General features: G+C 36.6%; 2 protein-coding genes and 2 non-coding genes across 5 annotated transcripts; 3 read left to right on the plus strand and 1 right to left on the minus strand.

The window, feature by feature from the left end:
• The first annotated feature begins 206 nt into the window (after positions 1–206).
• LOC139978905 (muscarinic acetylcholine receptor M2-like) lies at positions 207–23,191 on the plus strand. 2 transcript variants are annotated; one of them, XM_071989470.1, is made up of 3 exons: positions 207–711; positions 16,208–16,373; positions 21,904–23,191. In XM_071989470.1, the coding sequence occupies exon 3, from the start codon at positions 21,911–21,913 to the stop codon at positions 23,156–23,158; it is 1,248 nt and encodes a 415-aa protein (XP_071845571.1). In that variant the 5' UTR covers positions 207–711; positions 16,208–16,373; positions 21,904–21,910; the 3' UTR covers positions 23,159–23,191. The 2 variants fall into 2 exon arrangements, with proteins under 2 accessions (XP_071845571.1, XP_071845572.1); XM_071989471.1 differs by lacking the exons at positions 207–711; positions 16,208–16,373 and adding an exon at positions 17,784–18,193.
• Positions 5,744–12,118, plus strand: LOC139979154 (muscarinic acetylcholine receptor M1-like). The gene is made up of 2 exons (XM_071989861.1): positions 5,744–5,858; positions 10,565–12,118. The coding sequence occupies exon 2, from the start codon at positions 10,572–10,574 to the stop codon at positions 11,829–11,831; it is 1,260 nt and encodes a 419-aa protein (XP_071845962.1). The 5' UTR covers positions 5,744–5,858; positions 10,565–10,571; the 3' UTR covers positions 11,832–12,118.
• Trnac-aca (transfer RNA cysteine (anticodon ACA)) lies at positions 6,502–6,574 on the minus strand. The gene has a single exon. It is a non-coding gene; the product is annotated as a tRNA-Cys (tRNA).
• Trnac-aca (transfer RNA cysteine (anticodon ACA)) lies at positions 6,879–6,951 on the plus strand. Its single transcript has one exon. It is a non-coding gene; the product is annotated as a tRNA-Cys (tRNA).
• Positions 23,192–25,738: the final 2,547 nt, after the last annotated feature.

The following is a 25,738-nucleotide window of genomic DNA, read 5'->3' on the forward strand; positions in this document are numbered from 1 at the left end:
AAGCTCTCTTGAACTAAAGGTTTCAGGTTGTGGCAGTATTATGAAGAAGAAAAGATGTCAAGTTACCTTGTAATGCCGCAGTGTAGGACTCATAGTTCAGTAGTTTATTATTATGCAAATATACTGCAACGTTTGAAGCACATTGTGTGATGAAATAGCAACGCTATAATCCATTTGCAATGCAGCTGAGATGCTAGACAGTTAAACTTTGATTGTACCTCATGAAAGTGGGATTGTATTCCAGAATTATAAGTGCGCTTGTGCCTCTCATTGGATACTGGATTCGGAATCCTGTGGCCGTTAACATCAAGTCACCTTGAGTCTCATGGTGTATTACAAAAGCAAAGATATCATACGGAGAGTCATTTATCTTCGTTAAAGTTGTGCTTTCTGTATGGGGAATTCACCAAATTTCCTATGAAAGACTCACCGTCAAACGAAACGAGAAATATGCATAAACGTAAGATTCATACGAACATATACGTACATAAACTAAAGTCTATAATCACGTCACCGACCTTACACTCTCGTAAGGCAGTTCAGCACTTCTCACTGCCACCATCCAATTAACACAGGTCGCATAGACCGGTACAGACGGTTTTGCTCGACGAAGTGCCACAAAGTCGTACTCCCCGTCCAGCAACCATCGCTACGAGAAAACGGTTTCGGCGAACTTACGGCGAAAATCCACGCCCCGTTGTTGGTCATCTGGTAAGTTGATCAGGGAGATTTAGAAAGTTTATGTAGGAGGCGTAACTGTATGAACAACATATTACCACTGCGTGTGTACGATCGGGTCGTGGCGTGTAATACTAGAAGTATCAACTGCCCCTCTCCCCCACGCCTTCTTTTTTTTTAGAATGGAAAGAATCCTTTTCTGTGTTTGCATTCCTTCACTTACCCCCCCCCCCCCCCCCCCGGAGAGATGGGCAAGCGATAATATATCATTATTTTTATACCTTTCGTTTGGTCTTAAAATAGTTGAATTTTAATTTCAACGTAATTAGTTAATAAATTATCGTTTCGGTTATCCTGTGCCTACCAATAGCCTAACAGTAGTAGTTTATTGATGGCAAATGTTATGAAACCTGTAACTATTTCTAGATATATTTGAGCAAGAAACTGTTTAGCTGTTTTGCTGTGATCAATATGGACTAAACTTTGAACAAATATATATTAATGCACAATAACTACTACTAGAGATCATAGATTTCTACTTCAAGTTGACAGTAATTAGCTTATTGAGTTAGGCTAACTAGATTATGGGTCAATAACTGGTATTTTCATAACCTTGTTTCCGCAAAAGAAAGGGATCAATAGCTGTACAACAAGATCACTGGAGTAATCGAAGGAAACTAAACGCGGAGGATTGTTTGTGTTTCCTTAATTCGTCGAGGGGCGGGCGGGGGGTGTCTTCTTATGAAAATAATATATATAATATAATATATGTTATTGCACAGCTGCATGCTTGTAACTTTTGTCAAGGTTTCCCAGATGATAAGCAATGGTTTGTGTTCATCATATGCCCTCCGCCTCTGTAACGCGAAAAGGGAAAACTAAGTTTGTTGTTGTCTAAACTCAAGTTGTTGCTGCTGCTTTACAACGTCTTAAACTAACGTTAAACTTAGCAACGAAATAATTTTGCCCTTTTCGCGTTCCATATCCGCCCACCCTGCAATTGCGCTATGAACGCATCTATAGGACTGTGGGTAGATTCGGAAGTAAAGGGTAGTATAGGTGTTGATCCTCAAGTAGGTTAGTGGGGGCGCAGTGCTCAAATGTTACCAACTGTTGTACTGGCTAGGTAGATTAAGTGCCGAAGTAGAATAGAGACAGGTAAGTATCGTCGTTCGGAATTCCCCAAACCAATAAATTGAGGAGTTTATTGTCAGATACAAACACACGAGGGGTGAACTCTGTACAATCATAACACTTGCGTAATACGCTCTCATTGACAGTTTTACAAAGCCATTAATATTCATTCAAACCAGTAGAATCACTGTGTGGTCGAGTGCTACGGATTTTAATCTGTGACACGATTTTCCGGTGTTTGATTCCTACCCTCGCCAGATGAGCCCCAAAAGGACGAAAAGATATATATGTACATAACGAAATTACCAAATCATTCACATTTCATTACCTATACATATATTCAAAGCTATTATTGTCGAGATTACCATTCTCTCATTGTTTCTGTTGTGTGCGTGCTTGACTGGCTGTTTTTGCCCTTTTTTTGTTGTTGTTTGTTCTTTAATTTAAAGTTCAACAAGGATATGAAAGTGCGCAGACGACGAGAGAAGCAGTTTCCAGAAAAGATTCAATTGAGATGACCTCAAAAGGAGAAAAAGATTCGTTTCGTTAGGTTTTACTGATCGTAGCACAAATAAAAAAAATGCATTAATTAGATTTCTGTCATTCTTTATGTAAGATCTAACGAAAGATAAACTATGAGTTGCACTCCTTGATATTAAGAAAGTTATGACGTCACAACGATGGTATTATGTTATTGAATTGAAATTGAAATTTTATAATTTTAATAGGAAAGTGATTGTAATTGCAACTATCACAGTCCTCGTCCATTTAATGATCAAATCATGACGAACAAATTTTCCATAGCACTCAAGAGATTTTATTATTTCCATACTTGTATTAAAATCTAGTCATAGTTGCAATAAAATCATTCTGACAAATTCAGATGGCGGTCTCAAAAAGACATTTCTTTAAAGAACCAAAGAAAAAAGTTCCCCCTCCCCCCCCCCCCGTCACTCTTTCAAGAAATAAGAAGAATGGGACTTTAGTCTTATTGATACATCTTCGTTCCGATAGGTCTGTGATCGAGTGGTTAAGATAATGGCTTGTTTACTACAGTTTCACGAGACATGATCCTAGAGGAAATGTCAAGGTTTCATTGTAACAAGGAGCTACTTAGTTTTCAGCTTATTAAAAAAAAAGTTTAATTTACGTTGCTCCTTTTTGCAACATTACAGTTTTCATTCATGCTATTCCTGGTGAATGGAAATGAGAAGTCATTTACAATCTTCATGAGAATAGGGAGGGTTCACTGGTCGGCCGGATTCATTGTTTTCCGTCCTTATCACGTTATATTTAAAACATTTTAATTCAAAGTTTGTCTCTCCTCCAAGGGCAGTTTCTAAATGGAACCATATTTTCAATCTTAACAACAAACAATGGCGAAATATCTTTCTTTTTACATTGAAATCTCTTAGGGAGAGTAAGCTTCAATACTTCCATGTTTCATTCATAGGATCCTTGGTACTAATTATATTTTGTATCGCTTGGAGAAGGAGGGAAATCCAAGGTGTACATTTTGTGGAGAGAAAAGATGAAATACTTGAACAGATTTTCTGGGAATGAGAATTTTCTTCTAATTTCATTCTTGATGTCGAGCAGGCAGTTCTTGGTAAACAATTCTGTTTTTCAAAACAAGACATTGTCTTTGGTTATAAGCTCACTCTCAAACATCTATATAACTTTCTTATTTTTCATGTGAAATACTTCATATTTCAACAGAAAACTCTGGACAGTATTCCTGGATTTTCTTTTCAAATTAAAGTTCTACTTACAAGCTGAATATTATCTTTGTAAGAATAAGCCTACTCCTCCGATTTCTCTTCACGATTTAGTAACTGTTTTAAGTAAGAAGGATTCCATTTTCAGTAAGCGCCCTCATTATAGGGGCTCATTGCTTGTTTGGTTTCCTGTTTAGTATTTCGTCTTCTTTATTTTTTGTTTTCTCAACGTTTTGCACGTATCGATCTTGATATATAAATTGTATTACTCTACGTTTGTCTTCTCTGCAGCTGCACTGTGCATTGTGTAATATGAAAACAATTATTAGGTAACGATTCAGTTGTATTGTAATACTAAAGAACTCACCAAATTATCTAAGTCTCAACGAGTCAATAAAGAGATGGAAAAAAAAGGTTACTCAGGTCTTACCTTGTTCATAAATCTATATCGGTTATTCGTATTTTGTATATGCATGAATAGATAGATTGATCTATTTATAGATCTATATATAGATCGATCTAGATATATCTATATGATGATCTATCTATTGTTACGTTGGAATGCGAGTGGTCTCGATAATTAATTTTTAACGAGACACAAGTCTGGGTTCGTTTCCGTAAGGAACACAGACAAATTGACGAGTCTAGAGATTTTAAATGAGAACGTAAACTATATTGAACAATGGATTTCGAACCAACAACAACAAGTGGTAATTACAAATATATAGAAAATTACTCACAAACTTAACAAGATAGGATACACTTTAAAACACGCTGGTCTCTTCCAACGGCGATATCCCTCAGCGGCCACGACCTTGATGACGACGATTCTCGGTCCGTTGTACCGCGAAATTCACTGGTCCTCGACGAAGTTTCTCGCGATCCCAGAAACAGCAGTCACCTTCTTTCTGGCGATGCTCCATAATAGAAGACGGACTTCCAGCCACAAATCGGGTGAAGCACAAGTCGAACTTCTCGCCGACTAAATATTACCAGAGTCAGTCCAAAATCAGCTTTAGAGCCACCAACTCCTGGCGTAACGAACTTCCTCAACGGAGACAGAAATTCTTCACCTTCTCCGAAATAAAGACTGGAAAAACTGTACTTTCACAGCAAAGTCCTCTTCAAACTTCTGAATGGAAGTGTAGAATCAATCTTGGTATCGATATCTCAATCCTTCAGAAACTACTGGTAGTTGAGCACTGACGATATATAGTAGAATGGTATAATATTTGTCGTCGTTTGTATTCGTACAGAAACTCAGAAACTCTCCGATCTGGGCGGGTTTTTATACGATTCGCCATGTCAATAATCATCTAGATCTCTCTCGATACACCTGAGTAACAACGCGACCCGGTTTCTCTATTCTTGGAAGTCCTTTGCATCGCTCGCGAACATTCCAGAGAATCGACGATGATGTGTACAGCTTACACGCGATCTCACGTAAACCGACGCTAACCCGAGACCAGCGTGTCATCATAAGGAATATACAAGAACAATCGTGTATTATAACATTCTGACACGGTAACCCGACCTAATTTCTCAAATACTGATTTATCACGTAGGCAATTTTAAAGACTTTCTATAATATAACATTAGGTTTCTCACTAGCAGTAACTAGCGTTAGGCTACAATGGGCCCTCGTAACACTATAAATAGCTAGATAGATCTATATATAGATCTATCTATATATAGCTAGATCTATCTATATATAGATATATCTATTTATAGCTAGATAGATCTATATATAGATAGATCTATATAAAGATAGATCTATATAGAGAGCTATATATATATCTATCTATATATCTATCTATCTATATATATATATATATATATATCTATATTTATAAGTCTATATTTACAGATATATCTAGCTATATATAGATAGATCTATATATAGATCGATCTATAAATAGATTTATATAAATATATATATATATATAACCCCGGAATAAGACCCAAAACGACTATAATAATTATCAGCTTGAAAATGCGAGATTATATGATCTTTCTTGAAAATATTGTAATTAAGTAAATACATGCATTCATCAATATCGACAAAAAATAATTTAGGTTATTTGGAATATATAACGCTAAAGATTCGAAGTTGCAAACACAACCAACCGTTTTAAATATTAATTAATTTCTTTTCGAGACAGCCCGTGATTGGTCAATCTCAATTTTAATTCTCAAGAATCTTGAAAGAAGAAGTTACAACCACGACGAGCTTCATACACTGTCAAACATTTCGAAAGATCACAGGTGCCTGAAGATAACGCCATCATCTCTATAGCACATCTAGAAGGTTGGGAGAAGCATTGCTTTGTAAGTTATCTTGTTTAAAATTTAATTCATAGTTTTACCGAGAAGGAATATCAGTAAATAAACCAACATTGTTGGTATCGATTAAAATCTTAGCTCTATAAATATAAGTTTGATATGCATTATTCCGTGTAACGTTCTTTATAGTGCGTTGTTGATAACTTGTTTCGACGTTGACATGACGTTATTATAGAATGAATCGCTTTATTACTTATATAGCAAACACCAACGTAAAAGTTGTATACCACAACGTCTTTAAACAACGTAATACAGTAACGTTTTCATAACGTCATTGGAAAAAAAGATGTCGTATAAAGTTATTTCCTATCGCAACATATATTAAAATAGGTTTGATAACTCAGATGTATCATAATTATGCAAACTATATAAAAAATTAAATAGTGGAACCTACAGCAAGTTTCCGTCTGTGATTTTCCGAATTCAAAAGAGAGCAAGCGAGTTTATCGCCACAGATTTTATATGCTGCATGAAAGACTAATTGTTCTAATGATTTTGAATGAAGATTGACAATGTTACCATGTCTGAAGATTAGTGTTATATCAATTTAATTAAATATGATTACTTATGAACTATATATATAGGAGTAGTTTACCTGTAATATCAATATCAATATATATATATATATAGCCTCCACCGGGATTCGAACCCGGGCCTTCCGCTTTGTACGCGGACACCCTAACCAACTAGGCTATGGACGCTGATTGTATGTCCAGAGGTTCGAAACCGGTAAGGAAGGTCGTAATTCCACTGTAGGCGTTTGTCACTTGTATCGAACAATACTAGTTCTGTTTTTGGTGACATATTTTGCCTTACTCTAGAGATCAAACATGATGCTAACCAACTCGAAATCATTTGTGATTCCTAAAGCCGGATCTCGAAAGAGATACTTTGAACAGACTTTATGTTAATGCAATGAGGGTAAACGACAAAGGCAAATAATATAAATAAATGAAAATCGTAATGAGTTGGAAAATCAAGAACAGTGTTTTCACAATACAATCAGCGTCCATAGCCTAGTTGGTTAGGGTGTCCGCGTACAAAGCGGAAGGCCCGGGTTCGAATCCCGGTGGAGGCTGGAAGTTTTTTCACTGTTCTTGATTTTCCAACTCATTACGATTTTCATTTATATGTATATATATATATATATATATCTATATATATATATATATATATATATATATATATCTATAGATATATATATATATATATATATATATATATATATATATATATATATATATATATATATATATATACATATATGTAAGAAATTGCCATTAAACAAATATTCTAGAAAACCTAATATGATATAAATTCCGACTGACACATGGCTGATCTAATATAGATAACAATTTAATGATCTAACATAGAAATCAAGAGTTAACTAGTTGTTCTTCTCTTCTAATCTCTTCAAAAATTCTCTCAGTCTTAATAATCACAACAACAAAAGTCATGGCAGTCTTGCAGAAATCCCCAATTCAGAACATTTAAATTTTCACAGACACTCTCTCAAGAATCTAAAATGAATTTTTATTGCTTCTAACTTCAAATCTGTAACTGAACATAAACGGAAAGGAATCTATTGGGTGTATCATATTCAGTCTCACATCACCGGCCTCAACAAAGACTTGGGACAAACAAACACTTGGAAAACAACTATCAGTTCCACAAACTTGTGTAATCTATCCTTCCTATTTCTATTTCGCTATAACATTGATATTCTCTTATAATACAAGCAGCTGTATCGAATAAATTTCTCTCAATATATAATAAGTTGCTTGTTGTGTACGTGACATGTCCAATTTAACTTCCAATTTGACCTACTCAGCAGTCGACAAATCTCACAACAGGTTCATAAACCATGGAGGTAAAAAAAGATAAAACCGAAATATCCCCATCCTCCCTAAGTACTGAATATTTTGCTGCGGTAGAAGTGACTTATCATAAATTGATGAATAGATGGGGCGTACTGATGTGCATTGTTCGTGGATATCAATATCTCTATTTCATTTTCTACGGGAAATCTTTCATAGTACTGTATAAACTGCAACGGTTTGGATAAAGAATATTAAAATGTCTAAATGAAATGATTTTAAAGGTTATCAGTATCGCCCACAAAATTTTGCCCCCAAAAAATTGCTAAAACTAATACTTTTCTGGTGATTCTGAACCCGCTCTAAATTATTTCCAGACATCGAGATGTGTAAAAAATTTTTAAAAAACGCAACGAGGAAAATTTTTGAGACGGGCAGGAAAATGTTTATCGAAGGTGCAATATGAGTGACTATTATTGGGCTTCTAGCATATTTTGGGGCCCACACTTAAGCCGCTGGTTTTATGCTTCCATGGTGACTACTCCGCCCAATAAACTTAACTCAGGTACAAGTTTCCATGGATGTTGTTTTCATTACGTTCATGTCACAGCAGATGTTTCACAAGTTTGAGCAATTCTGTTACTTTCAAACATCAATTTTTTCGTGGCACTACTCAACACTTTCATGTCAAATTTACATGGTCTTTTGGCTGCTCAACGATCTGCGTACACGGATAGGGCGGAAGTTAGTATTATCGTTAAGTTGTAACGTTAAGTTTACTTCCCTCACTTACGGTACCTGTCTGTCTCGGTTCAAATCATGCACTTTCCCATCTACGGAAGTACACCCAACACATTTGGTAGCATTTAACATTTTAATGCCTCACTGACAATAACATGGCTATATTATAGTGCAAAGAACTCAGCTGTTTTATTTGGAACATTTACCTATAGTGACGATACTTTGCACCTTATGCCTAATCCATATAGGCATTGACACCCCTGAAGCCAGGCCTGAAAGTCCGGACGACTCTGGCTTATTCTTGCCCGACTGAATGTAAAACGTCCCACGACTGAACGTTTGCTCCCGCGAAGAACAATGGTGGTGTGGGTATCCACACGTTTAGCCGACTTGAATAACATTGATCACACGCCTGAACAGAATATATATAATACAAAGAGGATACTTTATTCGGTAGGATGTTTTCAACTTAACCATACTATATCCCCCGATAAAATAATCAGGGGGACATTATACACTCTCACACCGGTAACCGTTAAAAATTACTTACTTTGTGTATGCCCTAAACCCTGTATTGCAATCATCTTCACTGGGTCAACTGCCCTTAACCCCCCCCCCCCTTCCATCTCCACCAATCCCCGATATCAACGTTATACTCTAACGCTAAAAGCTCCCTTTTATTTGCACTGAAAAATTCTTGAAAAGAAGTCCTTTTAATTACTAAGTGTAGCATCTTGTAATTAAACTTCGAATTGCCCTCTCGTGTTATAAAATTCTCTTCAAGCATCGATGGAGTCCTACAGTGATTTAATCTAAAAATATATATGGTTATGGCAAGTTAATGGAAGAGATTGTCAGAGACTGTCAGAAATAGCAAGCAAATGCATTAATAAATTATAACATATTTTTAAGGGAAGTATATAATTGAGAGAAATATTTACAGTGATAAGCTTATTGTGGCAGTTGGCCTTATTTTGTAGACAAAACTTACATAGTCTGAGATTATAGTTACTTAAGTGATCATATTGAACTTGCAAATTTGACGTACATTAATCCTTGAATTAGTATTATTCTGTTATTGATTATTTTCCGACATCAAATATTGAACATTTCGATGCTTTTATTAAGTGTTCGATACTTTTCATCGAACACTCTGTACATTTGATTTAATGAATATTAGGTTATATTTGATGGCACTTTTGACACCTAATTGGATAACCTATTTCTTGATTTGATTTAATCTGGTAACCAATTAATCTGGTGAGGAAATTGACCATGCATTCATGAAAACATCGAATATGTTCGTTTCGCATTTCTTACAATTGAATGGTGAAAATTAAAGGAAGACATTTTGTGGGCGTGTTCGTGCGTGCGTGTGCGTTCGTTCGTTCGTGTGCATGTGGGTATGTCTAGGCCTTACAGACATGGGACAAGAGACATTCCTGTCACCAGTTGTCGAACAATAGAGAACAATAGTCATCAGTTGTCCATAAAAAAGGGTTAGAATAAAGGGAAATGTCATTGGTTGTAGCTAATATAATAGAAAACAAGATTATGTATGTATGTGTGCGTGTTTGTGTTTGTGTGTGTGTATTAATGCGTTTCTAGTGCGATTCACTCTTTCCTCTCACACGGCCTTTGGTATCTCGGTGCTGCTGTTCCGATCCACACCCACCAGACTTCGCATTTCATCACTTTTGAACAGTTTAACCTCACATAACCTTCTTACGGATTTACCTGGCTACTGAAATATAATAATCTCTTTCCTTACCACCACAGATCTCACCCCCATGGCAACCATCACCCAGACCCCATCTCATCCCATACTCCAGACCTAACCCCATGCCCAACGTACCTCCATCGTTCCCCCCTACAAGCACACACACTGACGAGCTGTATAAAAGAGAATATTAAATCCCTATATTGATAACGGCCGGGTTATTACCAGTCCCAACTATACGGGAATCTTCAGGTTCGAGTTTATGATTGTCAATCGCTCATTTACATTTAAGTGAAAAAGACAAATATACGATAGTTCAGGAGACATTCACTACAACGTATGATCTTATACCAAATAGAAACGTCGAAGAAAACATGCATGTTTATACATTGAATATTTTCCACCTTTTCCAGATCAAAGATGGAAACGACCGAGGCGTATTTATCTGACCTGAACGTTACTACTCTGTCTCCGGGAAGTGACGTCATCCCGCGATTTTCTGTAAACATGACACGTGCTGCGATACAATTCACCATCGCTTTCCTTGTCATTGCCAGCAACCTGCTTATTATCATTGCTTTCTCGGTAGAGAAGCGACTGCGAGTTTACACTAACTACTATATCATCAGCATGGCCATCGCCGATGCCATGTTGGGGCTGACTGGCATGGGTCTCTCTCTGTTCCAAAACATCTTGGGGTATCGTTGGACTTTTGGATACGTTTCCTGCAACATCGTGTTGACATTTTCCCACACTTCACTGCATGTATCCGTGTTAATGTTGGTTGTTATAAGCATCGATCGTTGGTACGCTATATACTACCCCCTTAAGCACCTGGCACAGCGCAGCCGGAAGAACGCGGTCCGTCGCAATGTCATCGTATGGCTTGTTGGGTTCATCTTCTGGGGGTCATTCGTCGGGGTTTGGGGCATAGTTGACGACAGGTACCACAACTCCTCTTTCTGTGCCCCTGTCTATCCCCGGTCCGTCATTGCTACCTTCGTTGCAGCAGCCCTGTATTATTGGATCCCAACTGGCATGATCGCATTCTTTTACTTTTTCATTTATCGTAAGATTCGCTCATCTGGGAGTAACAAACTGACCACAAAATTCGCTGCAAACGATGCCGTACGTACTTGGTCATCTGACACGTCAAATACCGGAAGTAGGTCATCGCTGTCTCACAATTTAACCGATGTTTCCGTCATTTCAACTAACAATGATCATCATGACGTCGAAGGCAAAGAAGCTACTATGGGGGATTGTCAACATGTAGCATCTAATCAGAATGAAGTCATTCTGACCAATTGGAAGACTGGAAACGTACCGACGACAACATCAACGGCCAATAGCTCAGTCGGAAATCCTAGGCGACGGTCTGCTGGACGGTCTAAGACAGCCTCACTGGACAGCGCTAAGGCTCAGCGTACTCTGAGTTTGTTGATTATTTCGCTGATAGTAGCGTGGACACCGTATGCGGGCATCATCGTAACTACTACGTACTGTTACACTGTACTAAAGGTTTCATCCAGTGGCGAGTGTTTTCCCTCAATTTTGTTGACTACGTCACTGTGGATGAGTTGGTCTAATAGTTTACTGAATCCGGTCATGTATGCCATTGCCCAACCTTTATTCAAGGAAACAATCCTCAAGATTTTGTGCTGTAAATGCCGTAACTAATCAATTTTTCGCTGTGCAAAGTCTAAGACACCACAAAGACATGGAATACATCCTAACAGGAATGTCGTACAATATGTCCTATAACCCCCCCCCCCCCCACACACACACACACTCCCTAGTAACTCATTATACTTTGTAACACAAAAACAGTAATTTTCACAATTATTGACACCAACGTTATGCATTCGTAAGGTTCAGGACACACGTCATTATTGTCACTGATTGAACATAATTGAACACTGTTAATTGCATGCTGTTTACGCAAAGTACTTGATCGAGAGTTCGTATCGAATATTAAACTAAAAAACAGAATTACCGCATTTTTTGGAGGTCTTCTTGTCTTCTTGACTTCCGTTTAAAGATAATAGGCTACAGCACGATTTTTGTTTTACTATATTTTTTCTTCAAATGTTTTTACTCGAATTAGCATTAACCAAATTTTCAAAGCTAACCAGTATTTATATACATCATTATTACTATACACATACAGTTCTCAAAATCTCTTCCCCCCCCCCCCCCCTCCTTTTTTATCTGTGTGTTTCACGAGGTGATTCTGGGTTTCACAAGAAAACCTGAACAGAATATTATAAGATCATAAAAATAAAATGTGTACAAATATAACAAACTGTTTCATATGTGGCACCAGAACTTACGAGAGTGTAACTCATGTGGCACTTAACACGAGTGTATCTAATTAAATGTGGCACTAAGCACGAGAATTCTGCAAAAACACTATACTTGTTGTGAAGATCTCTGATCTGAATAGTTTAGTCAAAGGGGTTAACATTTATAGAAACACGTGAATTTGAAAACGATGTTTCATTTAGTTTGCCAAGTAACCCGAAACTGTTAACCACATGCAATGGTCATCCAAAATGGTTCCCATGGCGATCCTTGGATTTTGACTTACAATAAATACGTAAAACACCATATGTTTGTTTCTTCGTTTTTATATTTATTTATTGATTGATTTTTCAGAGAAGTTGCCACGCTGTAGTCTATGGTATACATGGTAATATAGGGAAACGAGAAATGTATTATAGTAGAGAGTATACAATGGTTTATATATGAAGCTACCACCCCTCAATTAACGTAATGACTATGTTCGGGAGTCTCTCTAAAGGGTTCAATTCTATGCCGTCTCAGTGGAATCCAACAATATTCTAAATCGGATTTTGCGCGACGTCGCAGCTTTTCCGTTTCTGAAGTTTCCCAGATGATAAGCAATGGTTTGTGTTCATCATATGCCCTCCGCCTCTGTAACGCGAAAAGGGAAAACTTATTTCAATGTCTAAACTAAGTTTGTTGTTGTCTAAACTAAAGTTGTTACTGCCGGTTTACAACGTCATAAACTATCGTTAAACTTAGCAACAAAATAAGTTTGCCCTATTCGCGTTCCATATCCGCCCACCTGGCAATTGCGCTATGAACGCATCTATAGGACTGTGGGTAGATCCGGAAGTAAAGGGTAGTAGGTGTTGATCCTCAAGTAGGTTAGTGGGGGCGCAGTGCTCAAATGTTACCAACTGTTGTACTGGCTAGGAAGATTAAGTGCCTAAGTAGAGTAGAGACAGGTAAGTATCGTCGTTCGGAATTCCCCAAACCAATAAATTGGGGAGTTTATTGTCAGATACAAAACACGAGGGGTGAACTCTGTACAATTATAACACTTGCGTAATACGCTCTCATTGACAGTTTTAAAAAGCCATTAATATTCATTCAAACCAGCAGAATCACTGTGTGGTCGAGTGCTACGGATTTTAATCTGTGACACGATTTTCCGGTGTTTGATTCCTACCCTCGCCAGATGAGCCCCAAAAGGACGAAAAGATGTATATGTACATAACGAAATTACCAAATCATTCACATTTCATTACCTATACATATATTCAAAGCTATTATTGTTGAGATTACCATTCTCTCATTGTTTCTGTTGTGTGCGTGCCTGACTGGCTGTTTTTGCCCTTTTTTGTTGTTGTTTGTTCTTTAATTTAAAGTTCAAAAAGGATATGAAAGTGCGCAGACGACGAGAGAAGCAGTTTCCAGAAAAGATTCAATTGAGATGACCTCAAAAGGAGAAAAAGATTCGTTTCGTTAGGTTTTACTGATCGTAGCACAAATAAAAAAAATGCATTAATTAGATTTCTGTCATTCTTTATGTAAGATCTAACGAAAGATAAACTATGAGTTGCACTCCTTGATATTAAGAAACTTATGACGTCACAACGATGGTATTATGTTATTGAATTGAAGTTTAAATTTTATAATTTTAATAGGAAAGTGATTGTAATTGCAACTATCACAGTCCTCGTCCATTTAATGATCAAATCATGACGAACAAATTTTCCATAGCACTCAAGAGATTTTATTATTTCCATACTTGTATTAAAATCTAGTCATAGTTGCAATAAAATCATTCTGACAAATTCAGATGGCGGTCTCAAAAAGACATTTCTTTAAAGAACCAAAGAAAAATTCCCCCTCCCCCCCCCCCGTCACTCTTTCAAGAAATAAGAAGAATGGGACTTTAGTCTTATTGATACATCTTCGTTCCGATAGGTCTGTGATCGAGTGGTTAAGATAATGGCTTGTTTACTACAGTTTCACGAGACATGATCATAGAGGAAATGTCAAGGTTTCATTGTAACAAGGAGCTACTTAGTTTTCAGCTTATTAAAAAAAAGTTTAATTTACGTTGCTCCTTTTTGCAACATTACAGTTTTCATTCATGCTATTCCTGGTGAATGGAAATGAGAAGTCATTAACAATCTTCATGAGAATAGGGAGGGTTCACTGTTCGGTCGGATTCATTGTTTTCCGTCCTTATCACGTTATATTTAAAACATTTTAATTCAAAGTTTGTCTCTCCTCCAAGGGTAGTTTCTAAATGGAACCATATTTTCAATCTTAACAACAAACAATGGCGAAATATCTTTCTTTTTCCATTGAAATCTCTTAGGGAGAGTAAGCTTCAATACTTCCATGTTTCATTCATAGGATCCTTGGTACTAATTATATTTTGTATCGCTTGGAGAAGGAGAAAAATCCAAGGTGTACATTTTGTGGAGAGAAAAGATGAAATACTTGAACATATTTTCTGGAAATGTGAATTTTCTTCTAATTTCATTCTTGATGTCGAGCAGGCAGTTCTTGGTAAACAATTCTGTTTTTCAAAACAAGACATTGTCTTTGGTTATAAGCTCACTCTCAAACATCTATATAACTTTCTTATTTTTCATGCGAAATACTTCATATTTCAACCGAAATCTCTGATCAGTATTCCTGGATTTTCTTTTCAAATTAAAGTTCTACTTACAAGTTGAATATTATCTTTGTAAGAATAAGGCTACTCCTCCGATTTCTCTTAACGATTTAGAAACTGTTTTAAGTAAGAAGGATTCCATTTTCAGTAAGCGCCCTCATTTTAGGGGCTCATTGCTTGTTTGGTTTCCTGTTTAGTATTTCGTCTTCTTTATGTTTTGTTTTCTCAACGTTTTGCACGTATCGTTCTTGATATATGAATAGTATTACTCTACGTTTGTCTTCTCTGCAGTTGCACTGTACATTGGTAATATTGTGTAATATGAAGACAATTATTAGGTAACGATGCAGTTGTATTGTAATACTAACGAACTCACCAAATTTTCTAAGTCTCAACGAGTCAATAAAGAGATGGAAAAAAAGATTATTCAGGTCTTACCTTGTTCCTAAATCTATATCGGTTATTCGTATCCTGTATATGCATGAATAGATAGATTGATCTATTTATAGATCTATATATAGATCGATCTATCAATAGATATATCTATATAAAGATATATCTATAAATAGCTAGATAGATCTATATATAGATCTATATATAGATCTATCTATATATAGATCTATATAGATATAGCTAGATAGATCTATATATAGATCTATCTATTTATAGCTAGATAGATCTATATATAGATAGATCTATATATATAGAGCTATATATAAATATAGATATCTAAATAGATATATATATATATATCTATATATATATATATATATATATATATATATATATATATATCAATATTTATAGATCTATATTTACAGATATATCTATATACATAGATAGATCTATCTAGCTATATATAGATAGATCTATATATAGATTTATATATATATATATATAACCCCGGAATTAGACCAAAAATGACTATAATAATTATCAGCTTGAAAATGCGAGAATATATGATCTTTCTTGAAAATATTGTTATTAAGTAAATACATGCATTCATCAATATCGACAAAAATAATTTAGGTTATTTGGAATATAACGCTAAAGTTTCGATGTTGCAAACACAACCAACCATTTTAAATATTACTTAATTTCTTTTTCGAGACAGCCCGTGATTGGTCAATCTCAAGTTTAATTCTCAAGAATCTTGAAAGAAAAAGTTACAACCACAACGAGCTTCATAGACTGTCACACATTTCGAAAGATCACAAGTGCCTGAAGACAACGCCATCATCTCTATAGCACATCTAGAAGGTTGGGAGAAGCATTGCTTTGTAAGTTATCTTGTTTAAAATTTAATTCATAGTTTTACCGAGAAGGAATATCAGTAAATAAACCAACATTGTTGGTATCGATTAAAATCTTAGCTCTATAAATATAAGTTTGATATGCATTATTCCGTGTAATGTTCTTTATAGTGCGTTGTTGATAACTTGTCTCGACGTTGACATGACGTTATTATAGAATGAAACGCTTTATTACTTATTTAGCAAACACCTAACGTAAAAGTTGTATACCACAACGTCTTTACACAACGTAATACAGTAACGTTTTCATTACGTCATTGGAAAAAAGAAGTCGTATAAAGTTATTTCCTATCGCAACATGTATTAAAATAGGTTTGATAACTCAGATGTATCATAATTATGCAAACTATATAAAAAATTAAATAGTGGAACCTACAGCAAGTTTCCGTCTGTGATTTTCCGAATTCAAAAGAGAGCAAGCGAGTTTATCTCCACATATTTTATATGCTGCATGAAAGACTAATTGTTCTAACGATTTTGAATGAAGATTGACAATGTTACCATGTCTGAAGATTAGTGTTATTTCAATTTAATTAAATATCATTACTTATGAACTATATAGGAGTAGTTTACCATATATCAATATATATATATATATATATATATCAATATATATATATATATCAATATATATATATATAAGTAGTATAGTATGCACCGTTCGCACCTTTTTGTGGTGGGTAAATGTGGTGGGTAAGTGTGGTGGGTGAACTGAAAGTTATTAGCGCCCCCACCCGGGCAGTGATTGACAGTATGTAATACATAATGTAAAAGTATATATATAGATATGTATATATTTATCAACGATATGTACCTAGGTATTTATATATAAGTATATATAGGTATTTATATATTTATAAACGTATACCTAGGCCTATATTAGTATAGCCCCACAGTTTTGTTATATTAATAGAATATTATATTTGGATATCCGAATCGTTTAAGACTTGTTCAATATACTATAATATAGCTTCTGATATATATTCGTGAAGTGAATGAATGTGAAATTCTTTGTCTCCTATAACTCAGTCAACGCGTGTGGGGATTTTAACGTTTTAAGAATGAGCAACATTTTCCCATTATATTCCATTAACCAGCATATTATTGGAAAGTTTTTAGTGATATTCCGGTAAGATTAATTGAGGGGGAGGAAAAAGGTCCAAGTGTTTAAACTGATTAAACGCAATATGCCATCTTGTTGAACAAAGCCTGCGTGAAATTTCCACGTGCAGAATGGTCACTTGAATACCGGTAACGAATAAAAAGGGGGGGGGGATGACCAGAATGTTTCCTCTTTAATCCTATTTACTTTAGTGATAATCTTAGCGCAGGCATAGGCTATTGCATTAAGATCAGCACTTATTTTAGGTCACTGAATTTGTATCTGTATGTTTAATGGTACTCGATAACATGGATAACGAATAATCCTTCCCTCATTAAGAAAATAATAATTATGACTGGTCGGTAGATGTCTAATTGTAATACCCTTTGTGTTCATGATCACAACGAGACCAGCGTATATTTAGTATCCTGGACACGCCTTATGTATAACAAAGAGGTCGTTAGTTTATGAACTGAAAGAGATTGATCAAATTCAACGGCTATTTTTAGGGCCACTGAATAATCCAGAAAGAGCGAGCCTTTCTCCGTTAAATATGCAATCTGTGTCTTTGTGTCTATTTTGTATTGATTTGTTTTTACCCGTTTTCGTAACGTGCATATTCACTAAGGATAAATCTCCAAAAAAAAAAGGATGTCTCCACTTGGACTGTCTGGTTTTATTCACGGTAAGTAGGCAAAATATTCTAGAAAACCTAATGTGATATAAATTCCGACTGGCACATGGCTGATCTAATATAGATAACAATATAATGATCTAACATAGAAATCAAGAGTTAACTATAGTTGTTCTTCTGCTTCAGTGATGTAGTCTGAAGTGTTTAAAATAGTGGTGTCACTTATAATCAATCCGCTTGACTATAACAATTGCAGGGTTGTCACGAAGGTAATGACGTAATAAATCGATGAATAGATGGGGCGTACTGATGTGTATTGTTCGTGGATTTCAATATCTCTATTTCATTTTCTATGGAAAATCTTTCATTGTACTGTATAAACTGCAATGGTTTGGATAAAGAATATTAAAATGTCTAAATGAAATGATTTTAAAGGTTATCAGTATCGCCAACATAATTTTGCAAAAAAAAATGCTAAAACTAATACTTTTCTGATGATTCTGAATCCGCTCTAAATTATTACCAGACATCGAGATGTGTTAAATTAAAAAAATACGCAACGAGGAAAATATTTTGAGACTGGCAGGAAAATGTTTATCGAAGGTGCAATATGAGTGACTATTATTGGGCTTCTAGCATATTTTGGGGCCCACACTTAAGCCGCTGGTTTTATGTTTCCATGGTGACTATTCCGCCCAATAAAGTTAACTCAGATACAAGTTTCCATGGATGCTGTTTTCATTACGTTCATGTCACAGCAGATGTTTCACAAGTTTGAGCAATTCTGTTACTTTCAAACATCATTTTTTTGTGGCACTACTCAACACTTTCATGTCAAATTTACATGCTCTTTTGGCCGCTCTATGATTTGCGTACACGGATAGGGCGGAAGTTATAGTATTATCGTTAAGTTGTAACGTTAAGTTTACTTCCCTCACTTACGGTACCTGTCTGTCTCCGTTCAAATCATGCACTTTCCCATCTACGGAAGTACACCCAACACATTTGGTAGCATTTTAACATTTTAATGCCTCACAGACAATAACATGGCTATATATAGTGCAAAGAACTCAGCTGTTTATTTTGGAACATTAACAATATAGTGACGAACCTTTGCACTCTTATGCCTGATCCATAGAGGCATTGACACCCCTGAAACCAGGCCTGAAAGTCAGGACGACTCTGGCTTATTCTTGCCCGACTGAATGTAAAAAGTCCCACGACTGAACGTTTGCTCCCGAAGAACAATGGTGGTGTGGGTATGCCCCTCCCATTCTCTGTGCTCGGTGGATCGATCTGTGAAGCCACTTTTAATTCATATTTTTATTTTTTTTTTTTTTTTTGCATCGTGCAGTTTGTTGTAGCATATAACTTAACACACGCAATTTATCACATCGCCGGGCCTTTGTATGTATTTTACGTGAGAAGTAATTGCGTATTTTGAGATGTTTTTATCACTTTCCTTAGCTATTAAATTAGTTTGACTCACATTTTAAAGCACTCAGACAGCTTTTCGTGTCTACATTTGGTATACAGTTGCGGGCCAGTATAACAGATAGCTGACATTATATATAAGCTTGTGCCAAATATTACCACATTTATACGTGCCATCCCAACCCCGTGCCCAGTTTGTGTAATACACCTCAAAGTGCCCCCTTTGTTGTAAATAAGAAATGCGCTTTTCGGGAAACGTATAGTCTTTCCATTTTGTCGGAAAGTTTTCAGATAAACTTTGTGTTTTGCCCAACACAAAAGGGAAGATTGTACCATTGCAGTGGGAAACCTCCCCATTCAGTGTGTATTTGAGTGTAGTTTTATGATAAAAACTTAGAAGAGAGAAGACTATAAGAGAAGATTTTATGATAGTTTTGACCATCTCCGCCCCTCCCCCTCCCCTCAGAAAATACCCGTTTGAACCACCGAATGTGGATATTCAACGTAGACCAGTGGCGTGCACAAGACGATGGGGATAGGTTGCCATGTTTCCGACCGTTTAGCGTACTTGAATAATATTGATCACACGACTGAACAGAATATATAATACAAAGGGGATACTTTATTCGGTAGGATGTTTTCAACTTAACCATACTATATCCCCGATAAAATAATCAGGGGGACATTATACACTCTCACACCGGAAACCGCTAAAACTTACTTCCTTCGTGTATGCCCTAAACCCTGTATTGCAATCATCCTTCACTGGGTCAACTGCCCTTAACCCCCCCCCCCCCCACCATCTCCACCAATCCCCGATCCCAATACTCTAAAAAAAATATAAAAAAAAAGCTCCCTTTTATTTGCAATGAAAAATTCTTGAAAAGAAGTCCTTTTAATTATTAAGTGTAGCATCTTATTATTAAACTTCGAATTGCCCTCTCGTGTTATAAAATTCTCTTCAAGCATCAATAGAGTCCTACAATGATTTAATCTAAAAAAATATGTATGACATAATGACAAGTTAATGGAAGAGATTGTCAGAGACTGTCAGAAATAGCAAGTATATGCATTAATAAATTATAACAGATCTTTAAGGGAAGTATATAATTGAGAGAAATATTTAGTCTTTATTTCTCGAGATATTACAGTGATAAGCTTATTGTGGCAGTTGGCCTTATTTTGTAGACAAATCCCACATAGTCTGAGCTTATAGTTAGTAAAGTGATCTGTAAAAGTTGCAAATTGACGTCCATTAATGCTTGAATTAGTATTATTCTGTTATTGATTATTTTCCGACATCAAATATAAGTGTTCGATACCTTTCATCGAACACTCTGTAAATTTGATTTAATGAATATTAGGTTATATTTGATGGCACTTTTGATACCTAATTGGATAACCTATTTCTTGATTTGATGACCGCATTAGGTGACCTAATTCAATCTGGTAACCAATTAATCTGGTGAGGAAATTGACCATGCATTCATGAAAACATCGAATATGTTCGTTTCGCATTTCTTACAATTGAATGGTGAAAATTAAAGGAAAAAATTTTGTGGGGCGTGTGCGTGCGTGCGTGTGCGTACGTGTGCATGTGGGTATGTCTAGGCCTTACAGACATGGGACAAAAGAAAATCCTGTCATCAGTTGTCGAACAATAAAGAACAATAGTCATCGGTTGTCCAAAAAAAGGGTTAGAGTAAAGGGAAATGTCATTGGTTGTAGCTAATATAATAGAAGACAAGATTATGTATGTGTGTGTGTTTGTGTGTGTGTATTAATGCGTTTCTAGTGCGATTCACTCAGTTTCCACTCACACGGCCTTAGGTATCTCGGTGCTGCTGTTTCAATTTAACCCACCAGACTTCGCATTTTGTCACTTTTGAACATTTAAACTTCACATAACTTTCTTACGGATTTACCTGGCTACTGAAATATAATAATCTCTTTCCTTACCACCACAGATCTCACCCCAATGGCAACCATCACCCCAGACCCCATCTCATCCCATACTCCAGACCTAACCCCAATCCCCAACGTACCTCCGTCGTTTCCCCCTACAAGCCCACACACTTTAAAGACGAGCTGTATAAAAGAGAATATTAAATCCCTTTATTGATAACGGCCGGGTTATTACCAGTCCCAACTATACGGGAATCTTCAGGTTCGAGTTTAATATTGTCAATCGCTCATTTACATTGAAGTGAAAATGACAAAACATTCGATAATTCAGGGGACATATACTACAACGTATGATCTTATACCAAATAGAAACGTCGAAGAAACAATGAATGTTTACATTGAATATTTTCCACCTTTTCCAGATCAAAGATGGAAACGACCGAGGCGTATTTATCTGACCTGAACGTTACTACTCTGTCTCCGGCAAGTGACGTCATCCCGCGATTGACACGTGCTGCGATACTATTCACCATCGCTTTCCTTGTCATTGCCAGCAACCTGCTTATTATCATTGCTTTCTCGGTAGAGAAGCGACTGCGAATCTACACTAATTACTATATCATCAGCATGGCCATCGCTGATGCCATGTTGGGGCTGACTGGCATGGGTCTCTCTCTGTTCCAAAACATCTTGGGGTATCGTTGGACTTTTAGATACGTTTCCTGCAACATCGTGTTGACATTTTCCCACACTTCACTGCATGTATCCGTGTTAATGTTGGTTGTTATAAGCATCGATCGTTGGTACGCAATATACTACCCCCTTAAGCACTTGGCACAGCGCAGCCGGAAGAACGCGGTCCGTCGCAATGTCATCGTATGGCTTGTTGGGTTCATCTTCTGGGGGTCATTCATCGGGGTTTGGGGCATAGTTGACGACAGGTACCACAACTCCCCTTTCTGTATCCCTCTCTATCCTCGGTCCGTCATTGCTACCTTCGTTGCAGCAGCCCTGTATTATTGGATCCCAACTGGCATGATCGCATTCTTTTACTTTTTCATTTATCGTAAGATTCGCTCATCTGGGAGTAACAAACTGACCACAAAATTCGCTGCCAACGATGCCGTACGTACTGGGTCATCTGACACGTCAAATACCGGAAGTAGGTCATCGCTGTCTCACAATTCAACCGATGTTTCCGTCATTTCAACTAACAAAGATCATCATAGCGTCGAAGGCAGAGAAGCTACTATGGGGGATTGTCAACATGTAGCATCTAATCAGAATGAAGTCATTCTGACCAATTGGAAGACTGGAAACGTACCGACGACAACATCAACGGCCAATGGCTCAGTCGGAAATCCTAGGCGACGGTCTGCTGGACGGTCTAAGACAGCCACACTGGACAGCGCTAAGGCTCAGCGTACTCTGAGTTTGTTGATTATTTCGCTGATAGTAGCGTGGACACCGTATGCGGGCATCATCGTAACTACTACGTACTGTTACACTGTACTAAAGGTTTCATCCAGTGGCGAGTGTTTTCCCTCAATTTTGTTGACTACGTCACTGTGGATGAGTTGGTCTAATAGTTTACTGAATCCGGTCATGTATGCCATTGCCCAACCTTTATTCAAGGAAACAATCCTTAAGATTCTGTGCTGTAAATGTCGTAACTAATCAATTTTTTCGCTGTGCAAAGTCTAAGACACCACAAAGACATGGAATACATCCTTACAGGAATGTCGTACAATATGTCCTATAACCCCCCCCCCCCCACACACACACACACTCCCTAGTAACTCATTATACTTTGTAACACAAAAACAGTAATTTTCACAATTATTGACACCAACGTTATGCATTCGTAAGGTTCAGGACACACGTCATTATTGTCACTGATTGAACATAATTGAACACTGTTAATTGCATGCTGTTTACGCAAAGTACTTGATCGAGAGTTCGTATCGAATATTAAACTAAAAAACAGAATTACCGCATTTTTTGGAGGTCTTCTTGTCTTCTTGACTTCCGTTTAAAGATAATAGGCTACAGCACGATTTTTGTTTTACTATATTTTTCCTTAAAATGTTTTTACTCGAATTAGCATTAACCAAATTTTCAAAGCTAACCAGTATTTATATACATCATTATTACTATACACATACAGTTCTCAAAATCTCTTCCCCCCCCCCCTCCTTTTTTATCTGTGTGTTTCACGAGGTGATTCTGGGTTTCACAAGAAAACCTGAACAGAATATTATAAGATCATAAAAATAAAATGTGTACAAATATAACAAACTGTTTCATATGTGGCACCAGAACTTACGAGAGTGTAACTCATGTGGCACTTAACACGAGTGTATCTAATTAAATGTGGCACTAAGCACGAGAATTCTGCAAAAACACTATACTTGTTGTGAAGATCTCTGATCTGAATAGTTTAGTCAAAGGGGTTAACATTTATAAAAACACGTGAATTTGAAAACGATGTTTCATTTAGTTTGCCAAGTAACCCGAAACTGTTAACCACATGCAATGGTCATCCAAAATGGTTCCCATGGCGATCCTTGGATTTTGACTTACAATAAATACGTAAAACACCATATGTTTGTTTCTTCGTTTTTATATTTATTTATTGATTGATTTTTCAGAGAAGTTGCCACGCTGTAGTCTATGGTATACATGGTAATATAGGGAAACGAGAAATGTATTATAGTAGAGAGTATACAATGGTTTATATATGAAGCTACCACCCCTCAATTAACGTAATGACTATATTCGGGAGTCTCTCTAACGAGTTCAATTCTATGCCGTCTCAGTGGAATCCAACAATATTCTAAATCGGATTCTGCGCGACGTCGCAGCTTTCCCGTTTCTGAACTTTCCCAGATGATAAGCAATGGTTTGTGTTCATCATATGCCCTCCGCCTCTGTAACGCGAAAAGGGAAAACTTATTTCAATGTCTAAACTAAGTTTGTTGTTGTCTAAACTAAAGTTGTTGCTGCCGGTTTACAACGTCTTAAACTATCGTTAAACTTAGCAACAAAATAAGTTTGCCCTATTCGCGTTCCATATCCGCCCACCTGGCAATTGCGCTATGAACGCATCTATAGGACTGTGGGTAGATCCGGAAGTAAAGGGTAGTAGGTGTTGATCCTCAAGTAGGTTAGTGGGGGCGCAGTGCTCAAATGTTACCAACTGTTGTACTGGCTAGGAAGATTAAGTGCCTAAGTAGAGTACAGACAGGTAAGTATCGTCGTTCGGAATTCCCCAAACCAATAAATTGGGGAGTTCATTGTCAGATACAAAAACACGAGGGGTGAACTCTGTACAATTATAACACTTGCGTAATACGCTCTCATTGACAGTTTTAAAAAGCCATTAATATTCATTCAAACCAGCAGAATCACTGTGTGGTCGAGTGCTACGGATTTTAATCTGTGACACGATTTTCCGGTGTTTGATTCCTACCCTCGCCAGATGAGCCCCAAAAGGACGAAAAGATATATATGTACATAACGAAATTACCAAATCATTCACATTTCATTACCTATACATATATTCAAAGCTATTATTGTCGAGATTACCGTTCTCCCATTGTTTCTGTTGTGTGCGTGCCTGACTGGCTGTTTTTGCCGGTTTTTTGTTGTTTGTTTTTTTAATTTAAAAGTCAACAAGGATATGGAAGTGCGCAGACGACGAGAGAAGCAGTGTCCAGCAAAGATTTAATTAAGATGACCTCAGGAGGTAAAAAGGTTCGTTTCTTTAGGCTTTACTAATCGTATCACAAATATAAAAATGCATTAATTAGATTTCTGTCATTTTTTATGTAAGATAATAATCATAATATAATAATCAGCAGCAGTTATTTTCACGACGCTTAAGCCACCACAAATGTGGGAGAAACCCGCAAGGGCTTATCATGATTACAACTTACACGTCGAGTGGCGCACAATTCAAAATTTTTAACTCAAATTTGGAATCTTTTCAATTTTAGAAAGTCATTTCAGATGGGAAAACCGTAGATTGCTCTTGGATGAAAAACCCACCTTACTAAGCCCGGCCGGGAATCGAACCCCGAACCTCCCGATTGCTAAGCCTCTAACGAAAGATAAACTATGACTTGCACTCCTTGATATTAAGAAACTTATGACGTCACAGCGATGGTATTATTTTATTGAATTGTAGTTTAAATTTTATAATTTTAATAAGAGAGTGATTGTAATTGCAACTATATCACAGTCCTCGTCCATTTA

Source organism: Apostichopus japonicus, chromosome 13 (genome assembly GCF_037975245.1).
Source record: "Apostichopus japonicus isolate 1M-3 chromosome 13, ASM3797524v1, whole genome shotgun sequence".
Lineage (NCBI taxonomy): Eukaryota > Metazoa > Echinodermata > Holothuroidea > Aspidochirotida > Stichopodidae > Apostichopus > Apostichopus japonicus.

Coding starts and splice junctions, on each gene's coding strand:
- LOC139979154 (XM_071989861.1), top strand. CDS start 10,572: ATGGAAACGACCGAGGCGTATTTATCTGACCTGAACGTTACTACTCTG.
- LOC139978905 (XM_071989470.1), top strand. CDS start 21,911: ATGGAAACGACCGAGGCGTATTTATCTGACCTGAACGTTACTACTCTG.